This window comes from Amyelois transitella, chromosome 7, assembly GCF_032362555.1.
Source record: "Amyelois transitella isolate CPQ chromosome 7, ilAmyTran1.1, whole genome shotgun sequence".
Classification (NCBI taxonomy): Eukaryota; Metazoa; Arthropoda; class Insecta; order Lepidoptera; family Pyralidae; genus Amyelois; species Amyelois transitella.
In genome coordinates this window covers 9,404,331-9,418,466 of record NC_083510.1, presented here as the reverse complement: position 1 = coordinate 9,418,466, position 14,136 = coordinate 9,404,331, and the positions used below count along the sequence as shown (strand labels likewise).

The 14,136-nt window shown below is 33.2% G+C and overlaps 1 protein-coding gene across 1 annotated transcript; it reads left to right on the top strand.

The window, feature by feature from the left end:
* The first annotated feature begins 10,015 nt into the window (after nucleotides 1–10,015).
* Nucleotides 10,016–13,342, top strand: LOC106130175 (elongation of very long chain fatty acids protein 7). The gene is made up of 5 exons (XM_013328950.2): nucleotides 10,016–10,125; nucleotides 11,252–11,439; nucleotides 12,016–12,084; nucleotides 12,380–12,679; nucleotides 13,106–13,342. Exons 1-5 carry the CDS (start codon nucleotides 10,080–10,082, stop codon nucleotides 13,340–13,342), a joined length of 840 nt encoding a protein of 279 aa, XP_013184404.2. The 5' UTR covers nucleotides 10,016–10,079.
* The last annotated feature ends 794 nt before the right edge of the window (nucleotides 13,343–14,136 follow it).

Here is a 14,136-nt window from a genome sequence, read left to right as displayed (position 1 = left end):
CACATTATTTTGGCTATAAAGCCGCGGGTGCGGCTTGTTACGAAAGTCCGCGAAACACCCAAAATCAGTGACTTACCAATTATTTTAAGCAATTAATAATTAAATCCTCTCTCGCTGATCTCTCTCCTATCTCTGGTCTGCTGGAAGAGATTTTTTTTAATAAATAAGCAGAACCTTTGTAATTTTGTTTCTTGTGTTTATCAATCTCGATGTTTTCTGTGTAGGTACATAAGTTAATAAATAAATAAATTTACACGATTATTTATTTTAATAGAGTTGTGAAGTAATACATTTAAAAAAAAATCTGTCAAATTTGTGGATGTAACATACACAAAAAAATTATAAGTAGGAAAAGAGGAAAAATTCATAAGTAGAATATGTATTTGTTATATAAAAGATTTAAATTTGAAGAGCGGTAAAGTAAATAGTCTGAGTTCATTCACCTATCAATACGTTAGTAATGTTCTTTCAGACTCAAACAAGGTCGTCTATTGCAGATTTGTGTAACGATAAAGATCATTTGACTTAGGAAATACCGTAATAAAATCTAATTGCACCGCGGCAATTGGAATAAAGTGTGCTCTACAATATTGGGTTAAAAATAACTGACTGACCCGTTAAATAGATTTATGATAAAAAAATTTGGGGGTCTAGTCTAGTAAAATTAAGAAAGGGGTATTTTTGATTAGACTTTTGAAAAATATGAAACGTTGTCAATAAATTTAAAACAAATAATTTATCTTACTAAATGTGGCCATTCAAGTATTGTGACTAATAGCTCTGTCAAAGACGTACTCGATGTCAGTGTAATACTGAGAAGATTGAAATCCCATCATCTTTAAGATATACCTGACCTATATTTGATTTATTTTTTCTTTTTTTCGACATACCGATTTGATTCATCTCAAGCGCAACCCAACAAATATTTGCACTCGTATTCTGCACCGATCTTGCGTAATCGATACATCGATTAATTACTCAACGCCAACACTCGACTCGGTATTTATCGATACGACTCGGAATAGGGGGACCGGACGCAAAAACGCATGTTGCAACAAGTGGCGCAAGCGCTGGACACTTCTCCCACTGCCTGGCCGAAGGTTATCGTACAATATTTGTCTCATAGTTGCTCGGTATAGTTGAAAGCCATATCGATACAAATGATATTCGATATTAGATGTTTTTAAATCGATTAATATGTGCGCTTTAAAAAAGGTGGCAATTTTATAGAATATAAAATGTTTGAATGTTGGCAATATCACGGGAACGGTTAATTTACCGACAACTTATGTGAATTTTATCCAGGAGTATAGTTAAAAGCCGTATCTACATATCGATTAAAATGACATTAAATAATTTTATTTTTTAAAACTAATCATTTTTTCAGCGAACGCGTTGAAATCCATCTTATTTATTTTAGTTGTATTTTTAATAGACTGGCGGAAGATAGTTGTTATAGGTACGAGAAAAATACTGATTGCGAGACATTATTTTTTGACATTTATTTAATTCTTGAGCGAAAAATTTTCAGTAATTCAAATATAGAAGAATAAAAAAGAACACTTTAATCGTTATTAAGTAATCAAGGTAGGATCTACTGCAGTTTGTTGTAATAAACATTATTAGCAACAATGAAAAAAAAAAACAAAAGCAAGTGTCGCAAATACTTGCGAATTTTCGTCCGACTTACAAAACATAGTGCAAGAACGCAACTCGGCGTTTTCTTAGCGCTGTATCGTATGAAGTAACTAAATCCCGATGAAAAAAATAAATGAATAAACTAGCCCTATACTCTAAAACCGCCTTTTTTGACGTGTGTAAACACCTTCGTCTTGTTAAAACTTTATTGAGCCTCAAAGGTATCTACCCCATAGAAAATAGCAAACAAATAAATAATCCGGTGTCAATTTAATGTATAAGGTTATGTGGAGTTTAATCCCATTAAAACCACACGGTGCCATCGCCTACCGCTTTGGTGCCGGGAGCGTGGGCTACCCTCGCTGTTGTTGTTAAATAGATAATCATTAACACGAAGATTCGTTAAACATGAAGGTACTTAACTTGGTTTTCATTCAAGGCTTTCATTTCCAAAGAAAGAATTTTGTAAATTTCAGAGGACGCGATATTTCAAAGACTCAAATTTTATTGTTTGCGAATAAAAATAAACTAAGTTGTATAAACAAAAAGTACCCTACATCTTCTTGGCTGGCTTTAGTCCCTGCCGCATCCTCACCTCTCCGAAAGAAACCCTGGGTATGCTTTATAAAAAAAAAACCGTATTATTCGGAGTAAAGAAAGCCTATCGAAGTTGTAATTAATGGTCAATGTGACATCACTTCGGACAGACGACTTTTCTTTTGTCATTTATTTGACAACTTTGTAACTACGCAGAAGAATTTATGGGATTCGAGGCGATCACAAATCATTCTTATAGGTAGAACTATTTTAAGAGGACCAAGTTTTGAACCTTTAGATGAGAATGCAGTAAGAAATACGTTACAGTGAGAAAGTGTATAAAAGAGTATATTTTATGCAGTTTGTAAAGGTGCAGTCATAAAGTCCACCATAGTTAGTGGTCAGCCATGTCAAGGTCGCCATTACCATTGACCTCAAGTTACGACCACAGATTATGTATCCGCCAGCCTTCGTGGCTTCACCCACGCTATTTTTGGAATCATCATCTCGTAACATTCTTTTGAGCGGCACAGAACGGCGAACAAAGGATATGGTGGACTAATACTTTTTGTACTGTAAGTTGTTAAGAAACATAAATGGTGGAGCAGTAAAAATGTGAAGTGAAACATCAAAGAGGTTAACAAAATAGCGCTTGAATAGGGGAGGATCAACAAAGAAGTAGATGGACTACGTTAAGAAATTTATAAGTAGAAAGAGATTGCTTATCTTGTGACGTGGCAAGGGATAAAATGATTTGGAAGTACTTAACAAAAATCCTGAGTCGCATAAAATGAAAAAGTGGGATAATAACTTGCTCAGGGAGCAAGCAAAAGTAAAAGGCAAATTTAGAATTGTAAACACAAACATAATTATTTTGCATAAAACTTATAGTTATAAACATCTACTATGTGTAGTAAGTGAAAAAAAAACAAATGTTCGAAATTTCAAAATGACAAAAGAAAAAAATCTTTAAACGTAATTATTTCAGTCTACTAAACAAGACAGATACTTTCGTCACTCTCTTGCCAAATCCAAGGTCAAGTGTATGTAATATTTTATTTAATAGCCGCGATGTGAACGCGCGTTAAACAATTTAAAACAAGGTCAAGGTCAATACTCTTTATTTACATAATTACAAAAAATGTTAATGAGTATCTGCCTTATCATAAGGTTTTACTGATTTTCCGATGTTAATGCCATAGGTTCTGTAAAATAATTTCTTTCAAAATAAGTTACGCCTTTGTAAAAAGTTTTCTGTAGCTCTTAATTTTTTTGTGCCTAATGTTATTAACGATCATAGTTATTTTTAATATAAATATTATAAAAGAATGATTAAAGGGATTTAAATAAAAAGGAATTTTAATTAGATTCGATAGCTAACTTCAACTTCAGATATCAACCCTTAGTAATTATTATGCTCTAGACGTTAATGCTTGCTGTAGTAGTTTTCAATTTATCGCACTGGATTAAATTAGACCTACGTTTATTTTTGGAACAAAATTATAAATTATGCATTCAAAGCAATTTATTCCGTGTCTAACGTACCAACACATACATAACCTACACACTTAATATGGAAATATTTTTACTATAGAATGTAACTAGAATATTCTTTAATTAAAAGGGATTTTGGTCTAACGTGGGAATTAAAATGTGTTAATAAAGATTTCAATACATTAAACGAAAAAAAAAATCTACAGTAAAATTTTCATAAAATAGTGATTAAAATTATTCGCAAGAACAGACTTAGGATTAACCTCATACTATATACTATGTATAACAATATATATCATATTGATCTGGTAGCAATGACAAAACATAGTGTGTGTTATCTTCTTATCGCGAATACTGTAAAATTCAATTAAGGGAAATGCTTCTAAAAATCTTCTTTGGCGACGGGCATGTTATTTTTTTTTTTTTTTTTTTATATATTGGGACAAATTACACATATTTTATAATAATAGATATTAATTAATCACACTATTTTTGAATTTCAATCACATTATAGAATCATATGCCTAAATAAGGACATTGAGCTTTGCGATTTATTATCACTACTATGGCCTAAGGTATGAGGGTCCTATTTGGTGTGGGTGTTAGTTTTATGTCTAGTAAAGCACTAAATGCTGCTGGGATGATGAGAATTAAAAAGTCAAGCGGAGCCACGTGCTTCATCTAATATAATAAGATTAAATATAATTTATATAATCTAACAAAAATTAAATTAACATTACGTAATATTTCTTAATCACATTTACTATTCACTCATCAGCGAATTCTACCATTTTCACAACTACGCCACACCACGTGACACTTTCAAAATCCATTCGAAAATGAATTTCAAAATCGTCAAGGTCAAGTTTACTCACCAGGGTTGTCCGAAGGTCGCGTGGTTGGGCAGCAGCTATACACCGTGTCTGAATTACAACTGAGAGCCGAACAGCTCAACTCGGGTGATTTCACAACCCTAGCGGTGTCTTAACACTAGCGAGTGATTGTAAATCGGCAAGGGACGTGTGTTTTTTTTTTTTTTGCAAATTTGGTTTAGGTTATTTTTTATCTTGATTTTTTTTTCTAGAGAAGTAGTATGAAAGAAGAAAGTGCAGTAAAAAAATTAAAGAGTTTGATCCTTAGTTGGTACCTATAATGTTCGGCGAAGTGAAATTAGGATCAAAAATTTTAACTAAAAAGAAACAATCAATCATCACATCGATATATTGGCAATTTCATTTAAGTACAACATCGGTCAGTTACTATTTTACTATTGGATGGGACTTTGAGAAAATAGTCAAATAGTCTATTTAGAACATAGGAAGAGAAAAAGATAATACACCTTATGGTTCAAACAATAGACAGTAGCCAATAACATGTCCTCAACTAGGCATTTAAAAATATGAGATAACCTATCATCTGGTTTTAATTTTAACTAAATTTGGAATATAGAATAATTGAAAAACTTTAAACATGTTTAATAATATTGATTAAAAAAAACCTGTTCCGATGTTATCAAAACAACAAATGTTTCCCTTTATCAAAATCAACCGGTGTGCTAGACTCTCGAACAGTCTTTGATCTGCAAATCTACGAGTTTGTTACAAGCTCGAGGTTTTCGTCTTACCTATAAACTAAATTAAAAATATAAAGCAGTCAGAAATAGATTTAAGATAGAGAAAAAAGCTTAAAAAATAAAATCTTACCAGCCAGTTACCGCTAATCTTGAAGATAATAATACTACAACTAAATATGTTACTGCCATGGCCGCCATCAAAACAGATACTTATAAATTAATATATTCCAAACACCCAAACAACATAGCAAAGTATGTCTGTGTGATCTGTTCTAATATATTTTATATATATATATAGTAGTAAGTATCATATAGGAACTAGAATTATTAATGAATGAGAATGAGGCTTAAATTACTTTAATATTATAAACTATGTCAAATGGCTATATATGTGAATGAATTCTTTTTTTACGAACTTAGGAGTACAATAACATAGCATATAATCACGTCTTTATCCCTTGCGGGGTAGACAGAGCCAATAGTCATCAAAAGACTGAAAGGCCACGTTCAGCTGTTTAGCTCATCGCCTATAACAGGAATCCGAAGTATATAAGCCCATCCCTTAGTCGCCTTTTACGACATCCATGGCAAAGAGATGGAGTGGTTCTATTCTTTTTTTCTATTGGTTCCGGGAACCACACGGCACAAAAGTAACGTAGCCATAAAAGGTGGCAAAATACATAACTTGTGATGCTGATATTCTTATGTTTAATTAGGCCTTAATATCGCTTTACCCATAGATTTTTAGAAACGATTAAAAAAAGGAAATGCGTCTTTTATTCACAAGTTCAACATAAGGTTGTGTACATAATTATGTAATCAAAAATATGTATCAAAAAATTGATTGAAAGGTTATAAGTATTTGACTTTAGAAATAGTTAATTAGAAGTATAATTCTTATGTTCTGAATTTATGAGAATTTCAACTCTACTTAATAGCACAACACTTTTTGTTCTAATAAACGAGGTTTTAATTTTAAGCAGGTGGAGCCGGGGCGTACTTTAGTCAAGCCTTATTAGGGCCTGTAGACTGCAAAGTGCCCACTACTACTTGGAATTGTCGCTAACTTTATTATATTGTGAAACGGATTGCAGCAATGCGTATGTCGGCTGCAACTGTTCTTGACTACTATATGTTTTGATTCTATAAGAAGGAAATGACTATTGTATATAAAACTATCATGTTTTGACATGTCTTCGCATCGTTATGTTTTTATGAAGTAATATCTATTTTTTACATACATAATCACGTATATATATTTCGCGGGGTAGACTGAGTTAACAGCCATCAAAAGAGTGAAAGGCCACGTTCAGCTGTTTTTCTTAATGATAGAATTTATATTCAAATAGTGACAAGTAACTAGCCCATCGCCTACAAGAAGTATCACAAGTTCATAAGCCATTTCATAGCCACCTTTTACTTTATCTTTGGATAAGAAAATAAGAAATGCAGTGATCCTATCGTAAAGTGCTGGGAACCTTTTATTTCTATATTTGTAACGCCATCACATGGTCCATTATGAATATATTTTAATAATTTAATTCTCTATAATATTTTAGAGTTAATAATTAAATCATAAAATCTTGAAGAAATCGAGAGATCTCTTCAAATTTAAGGTTTCATATAGTTTAATAACAATAACTATCATATGGAAATATTGTTGGTTTGATAGTCAGTAACTATATAATTATTATAAACGGTTACAGTAAGTTACATCTTTTTGGTCAAAACGCTATACAGTTATGTGCAAATTCCCAATAAATAAATATGTATGTATGGCGATAACGACGTTCTTGCGAATCTATTGCATCTCAAACCGGTTCGTATGATTTTTGATCAGCTGATTTCGTAAGTGAATGACCTTCTATTACCTGTAAATGCCATTCGTACGAATATAAAATGGTAACCCGAGAATTCACTCCAATAGGAATTGCCCATTACTCCTTCCTTGTTCCTCTTGACGTCACATCTTTTACATCGTTACCTCTCTGAAGAGGTGCCCTAGATGCGCCTTTTTATCTTGGATTGTGTAAGTCAAGTTTTACAAGAAGTGACTCCCGCCTGACCACCGCAAATTTTGCAAGAGAACTTGTCCCGTATCGGATCATGGTTAACATTACATTACATTACATAAAATCACGCCTTTCTCCCGGAGGGGTAGGCAGAGACTACATCTCTCCACTTGCCACGCTTTCTGCATACTTCCTTCGCTAATCATGGTTAGGTAAATGAATGATATTCCCTTAGTTGCCTTTTACAATGCCCTGGAAAGAATGTAAATCCTTCTTTATTTGTTCTTATATAATCTGATTTTAAAATAGAGATGTTTTCCAATCATTATTATCATCTTCTTCTTAATCTTCATTATTCATCTTCCGTCACTGTTGAGGTTGAGTCCTTTGCTTATAAGAGAGGAGCATGACCTCCATCAACGTCTGTGACCATGATTCTGGAGTGGTCAGTGTACCCTTACCTTATTTTTTGCATCATGGTTGTCTACAGTTGTCTGAATGTGCAGGTTTCCTCACGTCGCTACCAATCGATAACAATAGGACGTTGCGCTTGAAGGATCATGTCAGGCTCTGCTTTTATGATAAAAAAAGGCAAAGGTATCATCATTATTAAATCGGTAAAACTTGAACTTTGAACAGCTGGTAGTAACTCAGTTTACTGTCTTTTTGGACATCTTTATACATATCTTATGTCGCAACATTTCACAACTTCTACTCCGGAGGGGTAGATAGAGACTACATTAGTCCACAATCCCTGCATACTTCTTTCGCTTCATCCATACAAGGTCGGTTATGGGGATCTTTTAACCTGACCTTTCGCCAAGACATCCGTTTTATCGTGATATGTGATAGTACATACATACATACATATGATCACGTCTATATCCCTTGCGGGGTAGACAGAGCCAACAGTCTTGAAAAGACTAAAATGGCCACATTCAGCTATTTGGCTTAATGATAGAATTGAGATTCAAATAGTGACAGGTTGCTAGCCCATCGCCTAAAAAAGAATCCCAAGTTTGTAAGCCTATTCCTTAGTCGCCTTTTACGACATCCACGGGAAAGAGATGGAGTGGTCCTATTCTTTTTTGTATTGGTTCCGGGAACCACACGGCATGGATATGTGATAGTAGTGCATCTTTATTCCATAAGCTAAATGTCAGTCGCAAAACAAACCTATTGCTTAACAAATCTAGCCATTTGAAAGTACTTAGGTTAAGACTAAGTTAGTCATGCCTCGAAACCCGTTACTAACATATGAGTAAGATGTTCTGTATAAAGCAGATACCATTATATTATGTAAGTCAAAATTACGGATTTTACAATCACCAACTTTACAATTCAATCTGACAATGGTCAAGCAGTTCATAGGCCAGAACCATAGAATTCGGAATAATATAAGTCTATAGAAGTGGTAAATATTGAGGAATGTGTTGTCTGCTGCTGTCTACTTTACAACTGCGCAGGAAATTGCGTGCGATGCAAGACGATTTATCATTTCTGTAGTTTAAAGTACAAAATGACATTTTATTTTAAATGGGACTAAGGGACTTCATTAGGCGTCTAAGGAATAGGCTTATAAACTTGGGAATCTTCTTTAGGCGATGGGCCAAACCTGTCACTATTTAAGACTTAATTCTATCATTAAGCCAAACAGTTGAACGTGGCCTATCATCAGACTTTTCAAAACTGTTGGCTCTGTATACCTCGCAAGGGAATATACCTTATTATATGTATGTATGACGTTTCTACTGTTTTATTTAATTCAATTTTCTATGGTCAGCATAGAGTAGGTTCAGTTTGTGACGCCACGAAGAATCATAAAAGTCAAATGATCTAAGTACAAAGGTTTTTATGTAATGATAATGATTGTAAAGAAATGGTGAGATAGGTACTGTACGTATTTCGAGTTTGAAATTTAAGTTCTGGGGTTTTGACTGACTATTTGACTGCGTCAGGAAAAGGAGTCATGAGTAAGTCTTCACCTTCTTATTTTTACTTGCAAGACCGTTACTTTAAGATAACATTACATACATACGTATAATCACGTCTTTATCCCTTGCGGGGTAGACAGAGCTAACATTCTTGAAGAAATTAAGATAACATGAAATTCTTCAAATGTTTTTCTATTTTTTAATGTGTTCTTTACAATCTGTTTAATCTTGAAATTCGACAAACGGTTAAGCAATTTCACCGAAATAATAAAATCCATGTATGATTTTATAAATTAACTCCTACAATAAATTTTACAGCAAAATTTGATTACCATATTTGCAGCTAGCAAAATTTTAGGATAGCTATTTATTTGAAATTTTAAGAAATTTTAAACGTCTTTTCAAAAAAAAATTACATAATATTACGTGATAATGATATGCATTATTAAATATTATGAAAACATACTTTAAATAATTATAATTTAAGTATGTTTTCTGACATAACATATGTAGGTATTAAATTAATACAGATAATATTGATAAGTAACACTTTTTCATTAAAACTTACATTTCTAAATTGTAATTTAAACCAATTAAAATTATAATTGTTTCGTCTATTAATTTTGATACCTATAAATTGTTAATTGAGTGTTTAAAGTATACAAACTGGATGATGTAAAAATTTTGTGTGTGTAGTGTCATTACTTAATTGGAACAAACGTAGTTATTTGAATACAATGGTGATCAGTGTACTACATAAATACATTTATTATTGGAGCTAATTCCTTACCAAAAATCCAATTCGCTTTTATTTCATATCGGACCTTCATAGATGAATCACGCGCAATTATTATTAGTGTGTAGTAAAAAGTGCAAGGTTTTACTTTCAAAATGGACGCTAGTGAAGTGATTTTGGAAGAGATTCAAGGAAACAATTGTGAGTCAATATTTTTTTTTAATTTTGATTACATATACATTAATAATCCCGTCTTTATCTCTTACTGAGTAGACAGAGTTAACAGTCGTGAAATGACAGTATATGGTTTAATGATGGAATAGTGACAAGTGGTTAGCCAATCGCCTAAAAGAAGAATAAATAAATTAAAAAAAAAATATACACGGGACAAATTACGCAGATTGAGTTAGCCTCGAAGTAAATTCGAAACTTGTGTTAGGAGATACTAACTCAATGATACTATATTTTATAATATATACTTAAAAATAGAATCTCAAGTTTGTTAGTCTTTCTCTTACTTGACTTTTACAATCTACACGGAAAGTGAAGAAAAAACATGTGTGCGACTGGCACACATGTTTTTTCTTCACTACCAGCCTATGAAAGCTAATTTTGATGTTTGAAAATTATTGATGTTTTATCTATTATATTACATACCTACCCATTCGGTACAACTATATGACAAATCAATAGCCTTCTGGCGCTTGTCCTGGTAGAGTTCTCCCTGGAGAGGAGTTGGGGTTCTGCTAGAAAGACGATCCATGAGTGAAAAAGTAATTGACCTCCATATTAACAAGGGCACAGATTATCCAAAGCCAATGAGCTGTCATAGAGTGATGAATTTGAATGAAGCAAAAAAAGGCTTTGGCTTACCCCTCCGGGAAAGCGATGGTTTGTGTGTTTTAATTTAGCGCGAATTAAGTAGGTGTGATGTATGAAAGAATACTCTTTATAGCAAATTAATTTATCCTAAACTTATTACAATAAGTCAAAATTTATATATTATCTTATACAATTAATCAAATATACATAGTTAAATAATATAAATTAAATAATATAAACAAATAATAATATTTTTTTAATTAAAAAAAAACTTTTCTTAATTGTATGTTATCTAAATATTAAATGTATGAAATTTTATTTTAAAAGAGCAATACCAGAGCTGTATTGGTTATACCTATAACCTTTATACGGAAAGTATCCAAAGAATCGTACCTTATGATAGAGAGGGAATCGTACCTTATGATGAGTGGCCCTGATGGGACTGTCTCGTAGGTATCAAAAACAATAACTGAGTTTGACTAAGTTTAATTTCCTTACATCGCAGATAAGATACCAACATGGTCGCTGGCCGATACACTATCCTGGATCACCATCATCATAGCCATATACCTGGTCTCAGTGAAGAAGGCTCTACCGGAAATCATGAAGAACCGTCCGCCTTACAAATTGAATAGACTATTGATATGGTACAACGCCTTTCAAGTTGCATATTCAGTTTACTTAGTGTTCATTGTAAGTGTTTTTGCTATAATATACGCTGAGGAGTATGGTATTGATATTAATTACATACATATAATCACTTCTTTGACCCTCGCAGGGTAGACAGAGCCAACAAACTGAAAAGACTGATAGGCCACGTTCAGCTGTTTGGCTTTATGATAGAACTAAAAATTTAATTGAGATTAAGGTATTAATTAATGTAGGATATTATAAGTACAGATAATATGACAGGATTTTTATCAGGGCTCTACATCGAAACCATATCGGAACTGAAGAGAGAGAAAGAAGATGGCCTTTATCAAAGTTCGTAAATACCTACTGCACTTAAGCTCAAAGAAGAATTATATAAATCAACACGCCGAATATTCTGAACGGATTTCGGTCAAAATTCGTTGCAGATTGATACTCGTAAAGTAAGCGTGAGGAAATATTTTTTTAAACTCCTATGTGTGCGAAACAGAACTCAAAACCTTCATTTGGAGTTCTATGGTGCGAATACCGGGAAACCCTGGCAATATTAAATATTTTCTTATAATAATTGTTATATTATTTTTGTAAGTAAGTAATGAATTTGTTTTTAAATTTCAGTACATACGGTACATTTGTAAACATGGAATCATCACAACGCGTTGTCCACAAGGAAATGATTTACAAGAGGTATTTTATTAACTCTTATGATACTGGGAAAATTAAAAAAAAATTATACATACTTTACTTATTCTTATTTTTCTCATTCTTACCTTTACTTATTTGTAGTAGCGTCTTGTCCAATTTTTACGCGTAACTGTCTCATTTTTGTATGCTTTGAGTTCAACACAAGGGTTGAGTTCAATATGCGGATGAATTACGTCTTTATAAAGACTTTTCTAATTCTTATTCCATTTGGCGATATGCCTGATTACAACCTAACTTCTCTGGAGCTTTTTTTTTATCAAAATCTCAAATTCCACAGGTGATTAACGACATATACCCATACTTCATAGCGAAACATTTGGACCTTCTGGACACAGTATTCTTCGTTCTCCGCAAGAAAGACAACCAGATAACCTTCCTCCACCTATATCATCACACAGCCATGGTTTCCTGGACCTGGCTTCATCTGATGCATCACCCGACAGACCATTTTGTCGTGGTTGGTCTACTGAACAGTTTTGTTCACGTGTTGATGTACGCCTATTATGGTATTTCGGCGTTGGGCCCTGAGTACGCGAAGTATGTCTGGTGGAAGAAGCATTTGACGAAAGTTCAGTTGGTGAGTGATACTGTGATTAAATTTTTTGGTCCATTTGTTTTGTTCTTTGGCAGCTAGAATAGCGAGTCGAGGTATCAAACAGGTAGCCCATCACCCCTTAGACGATGCACATGTAGATAACTGTGTAACCATGATCGATCTAATACGGGTTAGGTTTACCTGTAAAGGTTGCGGAGGTCAGATGGGAGCTGCTTTGTGTAAAAACCTGAGTCCCAATACAGGATCCATGGTCAAAAGTGTTCCTCTCCACAGTGGTGAGGATGCAACCGGGAATATAGCCAGGAGGAAAAAAGATTTACGAATGAAAAAATATGAAAATCGATGAGTATTGCAAAAAAAAATTAGAGCTGTCTCCGATTGTACATTTGAATTGTACTGAATTTTAATTTTGAATGAATTTTAATAAGAATTGAATTTTAATTTCAGGTCCAATTCATTCTAGTCGTGTCTGATCTCTATTACCAACAAAAGCTGACTCCTTGCCCCATTCCGGGGTACTTCCACTGGTTCTGCATCATCAGCATTAGCTCATTCTTCTTACTCTTCATGAACTTCTACTTCAGAAGTTACAAGAAGAAAACAAAGAGGGATCTAGAAGTACCAATCAAGGTTACCAAGAGTACCTTAAATGTTGAATTTACGTGTGTGAATAAAAATAATTGATTATAACAGTTAGTCAATTCATTGAACACTATACTTTCGTCAAGGAGAACAATGTCAGGAAGGGGAAGAAGCAGAATTTTATCAGGGGCTTTGCTTCCAATGAACAGTTTTTCAATGAGATATCTTCTATACTATCATCTATGATCGCGTTTAACCTTGCGGGATAGACAGATTAAACAATCTTGATAACTACGATCTGCGATTCAAAGAGTGATGGGTTGCTAGCCCATCGCCTACAAGAAGAATCCTCATTTTAGTAAAAGGCTATTAAAATTAGGATTCTTCTTGTAGGCGACTCTTAGGCTTAGTCGCCTTTTACGACATTCGGACGAAATATATGAAGTGCTACTCTTCTAAAGTGTCGGGAACCACACGGCACGACATCCCTGATAGCTAATAGAAATTTATGTGCAATCTGTCTAGGGTCTCCCCTAATCTCGCAAAGAAACAGTGAGGTTATACTAACTTAGGATAAGTGTATTGTTACTAACAAAAATGAGTTGATGGTCACTTGAATAAATACATTTATTATTATTATTTTTATACTCTGTTGGCAAGGTCAGTGTAGTAAAAAGTTTTAGTTTTTTCCATTCATATATTTAATAGTATTAATGGCTTTAAAAATATTTAAATCCGTCACGTATGTGTACTTACTTATGTAGAATACTTAAATTCGTCTAAATTTTAAAGACACCGTGACTTAAATACAATGCTTTTTTTATTGGCAAGAGGAAATATTCCACAATGAATATGTTAATGTATGGTAATTATTTTAGATTATTTTAAATGTGTGT